We start from the raw sequence: 6,589 nt of genomic DNA, 5'->3' as shown, positions 1-6,589 counted from the left end.
CATATATCTGTTCCATCATATATTCTGAATTTAAGTTCAATATGCTCATTGCTTACAGCCATTATATACGTTTTCCTCCAAATCACACTTCAGGCAACCAGACACAGGAATATGTCTCTCCCAATTCACCTGCACACACTTCTCAAAGTTTGAATATCCAAGCAACCATACAAATTACTCCATCATAAGAATGCTTTCTATAACCTTGTTCAAAAAGGAAAAACAAACTATTACTACTATAACATACAGCAAATTATTAAGTTCAATGTCATTTTCGTTTTCTTCTCTCTGTCTTCATTCTATGATTGCTCGGATGAGGGGGCTTGATTTAATGCAGAAGAAACCTTTCACAAGCAAAAACCACGTATCTTGACAATGACCCTCTCCCCCCAATCTTTTTGATACAAAATTCAAAAATCAACTCTAAAGACAGGCACAATGTGTATTTTCTTCTTTTTGTTAGATAGAATTGACATATCCCAGCAAAGAAACGATCACCAGCCACAAACAATTATAGTATAATAGACAAAATCAAGAGAAATCATCTTCAGTGGAAGCCAAACCTGGAAAAGTCCGTAATCACAAAGAACATGGGCGGATAATACATTTGAGTTACTTCTTCCAGAAAAAACTAAGCACTTCATATGATCCAATAGCTGGCGATACACTAGTTCGTTACTGCCACACAAGATTAAAAAAAGAAAAGAAAAAGAAAAAAAAAAAAAAGTACCATCAAGATCAACGAAACCATTTTCTAAATTTCAAATTACTACGAACATCCCAATCATTCGGAACATTATAAATAGATCTCCGACAAAAAAAATTTAAGCGACTCAGTTTGATCGATCCTAATCGTATAAAAGATAATGATAGGTACGAAAGAAAAAGTACAGTAAACTTTTCGTTCTCGCAAGAAAATATAACAGAGCAATACTAAAGGTAGAAAGAGAACGGATGATTTGACCTGACGAAGACGCCATTGACAGATGAGAAATATGATCAGAAGCTTTGGTTTATTGCAGACGGTTAGGGTTCGGAAGATTGACGATAATTTCAAGCAATTTCTGGTGAAGCCTTTTCCATTTTCGTTCCGGGTTATTTTTCGTCAGCCTTTTTCGGTCTCACCTTATTTGTTTACTAGAGCAACCGGAGTAAAATAATGTAATTAAAAACTAAAATATTAATAAATAAATATCATTAAAAATAAAAATAATTCAAAAAATTCCCTAGAGTTTGGTTCTAATGTAAAAATCATCCTTAAACCTTTTTTTTTTTTTTTTTTTAATTATATGATCAAGCCAAAAATACTGGTTAAACGTATGCATAATGAAATTTCTACCATATATATATATATATATATATATATATATATATATATATATATATATATATATATATATATATATATATATATATAAAAGTTCAATAGAGAATCATAATTATTGATTCTTCAAGAAACCAAATCTTTTTTTCAAGTTCTAAAGTTTATTCTTTATAAAAAAAAAAAATTTAAAAATCTAAATTCATATATTAATATTGTGAATGTGAAAAATATTTTTCGGATTTACTATGTGAATCCGGATTCACATTATGAATTTTCAAAGATTCACATTGTGAATTTGACGAATTTTTTTTTTCCGAATTTGATATCATTGGAAAAATGATAAAAAAAATTATGAGTTTTTGTATTTTTAGTCATTCTCCCTTTGGGATCATCTCGCCTTTGTAGGTCTCCGTTTTCCAGCTGCGGAAAGCTTCACTCCTTTCACTGAATGAAGACCAAGGAAAGAACTTCAAATGTTGAACCATTTGGAAAGAACTTCAAATGTTGAACCATTGCTATGGATGCTTAACCTTAAAGAACTTTGTGGGTCTTCTGAGTGCCACTCTTGGGAAGAACATCCTTCCGCTAGCCTTAAAGCACCTATCTCCTTAACCTTCCTCGTACTGGTGGATGAAAGACCTCGTCTAGGCAACCTATTTGCATCCTGTGCTAGTAACAACAGTTTGCATGTGGCTATTCCACTTCATATAGTAATTAATGGCATTCTCCAGTCCAATCTGATTTTGCATGAATTGCTTTCTTTTCTCCAGTCCAATCCAATTCTGAAAAGACTGAGCACAGCCTTTTGGTGGCCTCTCCATCGGGGAAATCTAGCATTTCTAGTTCAGCTAGCCTATTAGGCGTTGTGTAAGAGCTTCATGCTATATATGGAATAGCGGTAAGTGCTGCTTGATTAACTGCTTTAAAGTTTGAAACAAGTCTTGGATTCGGAAGAGAAGTAGGATTTTTTTGATAAAAAATAAGTTCTAAAAGTTGAAAAAAAGATTGGTTCCTTGGTTAATTATGGTTATCTATTGAACCTCACCCTATATATATATATATATATATATATATATATATATATATATATATATATATATATATATATATATAATGACAAATCTAACCTACTCCTAAACTACACCTTAAATCTACCTATGTCCACGATAAGACTTAAACAAGCAACCTCAAGAAGGGAGGGCAACACTGGATACCGTTATGTTATAAGTCCTTCAATGACCATTTTGCATATACTTACCGATTTATTAGGTTTAATTGTTATATATATATATATATATATATATATATATATATATATATATATATATATATATATGAAGCTTAGGAATAGTAAACCAGACATTTTTTGGCAGAAAATGGTCCCTACACATTGCTCCTCATTCTTTACCTATTTTGTCATTTGTGGTCCTTGCAATCAATATTTTTATACTTTTAGGAACCTTTTAATATTTAAAGTTTGTCCACAAAACTTTAACGGTTTGACAACTTTGATTTGTTTTCTAAAAATTTGCTAATTCCTACCCCTTTAATTCTTTAACCGTTTTGAAACTTCTGATCCTTGCAGTCAAAACTTTTACATTTTTTCATAAAAACATGAAATAAACGGTCCGGGGCAAACTCTGGGCTTTTCATCCTTGCACTTTCTACGTTTGTCATATTTGTCGATTCGGAAACTATTGAAAGCTTCTGGTCCCCGCGTAGCGGGGGTAACCTTTTTAGTTGTAAATAAAAATCATGGATGATATTTTCATTAATAAGGATTTTTTTTTTTTTTGAAAACTTTTCCTTTTACATATACTAAATTCATTTGTTAAAAACTTATTTATTTATTAAAAAGCTCAATGGATTTTTTTGGTTGTTGAATGGTAGCCTTTGATCTTCCATATGTCATTCAACATTGTAACCGATTTTTCATTTGTCATTGTAACTAGTCTTCTTGGGTATAAAACAAGATTATTTAAGTGTGAATAATGACAAAAAAGTTTGGTGGTGCATCATTGATCAAATTTTGGATATTTTTAGTGATTTTGGTATTACACATTTAGATTTGTATTTTTATATTTATATTAATGTTTTAACTAATCATACATACTTATAAAGCTAGTATTTTTTCTTGAATCTCATGCATTTGAAACACCCATTCTTTTTTCCTTTCACCACATTCATTTGAAACTTCCATGACTTTTCAATTTCTTTATAATAATAAGTATAATTTGGTAATTAAACAAAATTTCAATATTAAAATAATATCTTTAATTCTACTTATAAAAATATGTTTTTTAACTTTTAACATATTATACTTAATTTATTAGTTTTAATATATTGTTAGATGTAAAACATTATCATTTTGAAGATATAATTTTTGAATAATTTGTATAAAATACTCAAATTATTAATTAAAATATAACATTATAGGCTCAACTTAAATATAAATTTTATTTAACTTAAACAACCCAAAGATTATTTTATAAATAGTTAAAAGTGATAAATTGTATTGTCTTTCTAATAATGATTGTAAGTTGGTTAATAAGGTTAAATAAATATCAAACCTAAAGTATAATCATAAATAGACTAAATTTCAATATTAAAATAATATTTTTACTTCTATTTATAAAGTTATGTCTTTGCATTTGAAACCCCTATTTTTTTTCCTTTCACCATATTCATTTGAAACTCTCATCACTTTTCAATTTCTTTATAATAATAATTATAATTTGGTAATTAGGTTAAATAAATATCAAATCGAAAGTGTAATCATATATAAACTAAATTTCAATATTAAAATAATATATTTAATTCTACTTATAAAATTATGTTTTTTAACTTTTAACATATTATACTTAATTTATTAGTTTTAATATATTGTTGGATGTAAACCATTATCATTTTAAAGGTGTAATTTTTGAACAATTTGTATAAAATACTTAAATTATTAATTAAAATATAACATTATAGGCTCAATTTAAATATAAACTTTATTTAACTTAAACAACCCAAAAATTATTTTATAAATAGTTAAAAGTGATAAATTGTAGTGTCTTTCTAATAATGATTGTAAGTTGGTTAATAAAGTTAAATAAATATCAAACCTAAAGTGTAATCATAAATAAACTAAATTTCAATTTTAAAATAATATCTTTACTTTTATTTATAAAGTTATGTCTTTAAATTTTAACATACTAAACTTAATTTATTAGATTTAAAATGTTATTGCATGTAAACCATTATCAGTTTAAAGCTACAACTTTTGAACAGTTTGGACAAAATACTTAAATTGTTAATTTAAATATAACATTACAGTATCAACTTAAATGCAAATTTCAGTTTCACTAAAAAAAACCAAATAATATTTTGTAAATAGTTAAAAGTGATAAATGCAAAAACTAAATTGTAATATCAGTTTAACTAAAATATTTCCTAAATATATTTATATAAGCGTTAAAAAATTTCAAATAAGTATCTTAAAATAACTTATAATAACAATAGTTAAAAATAACTCTATATAAATGATTATATTGTTACATTAAAAATCAAAAAATAATGTGTGGTGTTTTAAATAATTATAGTGATAGAAATTAAAACATTAAGCAAATAAATTTAAAAAAATTAGTTAACAATAACAACAACTATAAGTAATATTAAACCATATATAATATTTAATTTTATTGATGTATAACTCGCGAGTAGAAGTCATTCAAACGATTGAGATTCTGACGTTATAATATATATATATATATATATATATATATATATATATATATATATATATATATATATATATTATCATATAATTCAAAATAATCAATATATTATATCAAATTAATACATGAATTATTATATCAATTTAACAACAACGTTAGTATTATTTTTAAATATATATATATATATATATATATATATATATATATATATATATATATAATATTTGTAAAGACTTCAGCTATATAGGTGTTTCTGCGCATTACAATGTCAACTCAAATATAAATTTCAGTTCCATTTAAAAAATTAAAGAATATTTTGTAAATAGTTAAATGTGATAAATTGTAGTGATAAAAGCAAATTCTAAATTGAAACATCAATTTAACTAAAATATTTTTTAAATATATTTTTATAATCGTTTAAAGTTTCCAAATAAGTAGCTTAAAATAACTTACAATAACAATATTTAAAAACAACTATATGTAAATGATTATACTATTAGCTTTAAAATAAAAAGAAACAATGTTTGATGTTTTAAATAATTATAATGATAGAAATTAAAACATTAAGCAAATAAATTTTAAAAAATTATTTAACAATTTAAACAACTATAAATAACATCAAATCATATATTATATTTAATTTTATTCATGTATAACTCGCGGGTAGAAGTCATTCAAACGATTGAGATTATGAAGTTATAATAAACACATATATTATCATATAATTCAAAATAATCAATATATTATATCAATTTAGTTTATACAAATTATTATATCAAGTTTAACAGCAACGTTATTGTTATATTTAAAAAGTCATATATTTTTAAAGATTTCAACTATATAGGTGTGTTTGCGCAACGTGTGGGCATTCGCCTAGTTAAATATACTAAAAGGACTCACCCACCTTTTCTCTCTCTCTCTCTCTCTCTCTCTCTCTCTCTTCTATCTCTTTCTCTCTTCATCCCCCTTTCTCTCTCCACCTGCCAAGAACACCCACCAGATGTCACCCTCTCAAGAACACCCATCATATATCACCATCACCGTTCACTACCACCATATTCATGTCGCCATCATTGTTCACCACCACTATCTGCCTGCCATCATCGTATTTCTCTACCACCATCACCCTCTTAAGAGCATATACACACATTATCTCTCTCACTCTCTTTTTTCTCTCTGCACGCCACCATTCGCTGCCAACCATCTCCATATCCCCCACCATCACTTCTCATTCCTTAACCTAATGACCCTTCACCACCCACAACTAAACCATCATTTATAAGATTTTTGCTATAAAATCCTACTAGATGTCTCTCCCTCCTAGATCTCGTTGGGAAAATCAACCCAAAAGCTCTATCAAGCTCCACCATCCATGAAGACCTGAAAAGTTGAAAATCAACAAATTTAAAGAAGATAACATTTGGTTTGAAGGGTTTACCACCTCCCTCTTTTTCCTCCGGTACAAATTTACAGATCGAGCATCACCTCAGTTGAAAACCACCACATAGCAACACCTCATGTGGGGTGGGTGTGATATTTCGTT

General features: G+C 27.0%; 1 protein-coding gene across 3 annotated transcripts in view; it reads right to left on the bottom strand.

Annotated features, from left to right (window-relative positions):
- Positions 1 to 1,137, bottom strand: part of LOC145018529 (membrane-anchored ubiquitin-fold protein 3-like) — a 2,299-nt gene extending 1,162 nt beyond the window's left edge. The window contains exons 1-3 of one of the 3 annotated variants that reach the window (XM_078976405.1): positions 965 to 1,137; positions 564 to 678; positions 1 to 138 (exon numbers count right to left, since the gene is read on the bottom strand). The exon at positions 1 to 138 is cut by the window's left edge and continues 71 nt beyond it. In XM_078976405.1, coding sequence (XP_078832531.1) covers positions 1 to 62 — 62 coding nt within the window. In that variant the 5' untranslated portion in view covers positions 63 to 138; positions 564 to 678; positions 965 to 1,137. Of the gene's footprint in view, positions 139 to 247; positions 535 to 563; positions 679 to 964 lie in introns of those variants that run through there. The other 2 variants (XM_078976404.1, XM_078976406.1) reach the window with 2 other exon arrangements.
- Between the last annotated feature and the right edge of the window lie 5,452 nt (positions 1,138 to 6,589).

The sequence above is a fragment of the Lactuca saligna genome, chromosome 9, assembly GCF_052625555.1.
Source record: "Lactuca saligna cultivar CGN05327 chromosome 9, ASM5262555v1, whole genome shotgun sequence".
NCBI classification, from domain to species: Eukaryota; Viridiplantae; Streptophyta; class Magnoliopsida; order Asterales; family Asteraceae; genus Lactuca; species Lactuca saligna.
Note: the sequence above shows the minus strand (reverse complement) of the source record. Positions and strands in the feature narration are given on the sequence as shown.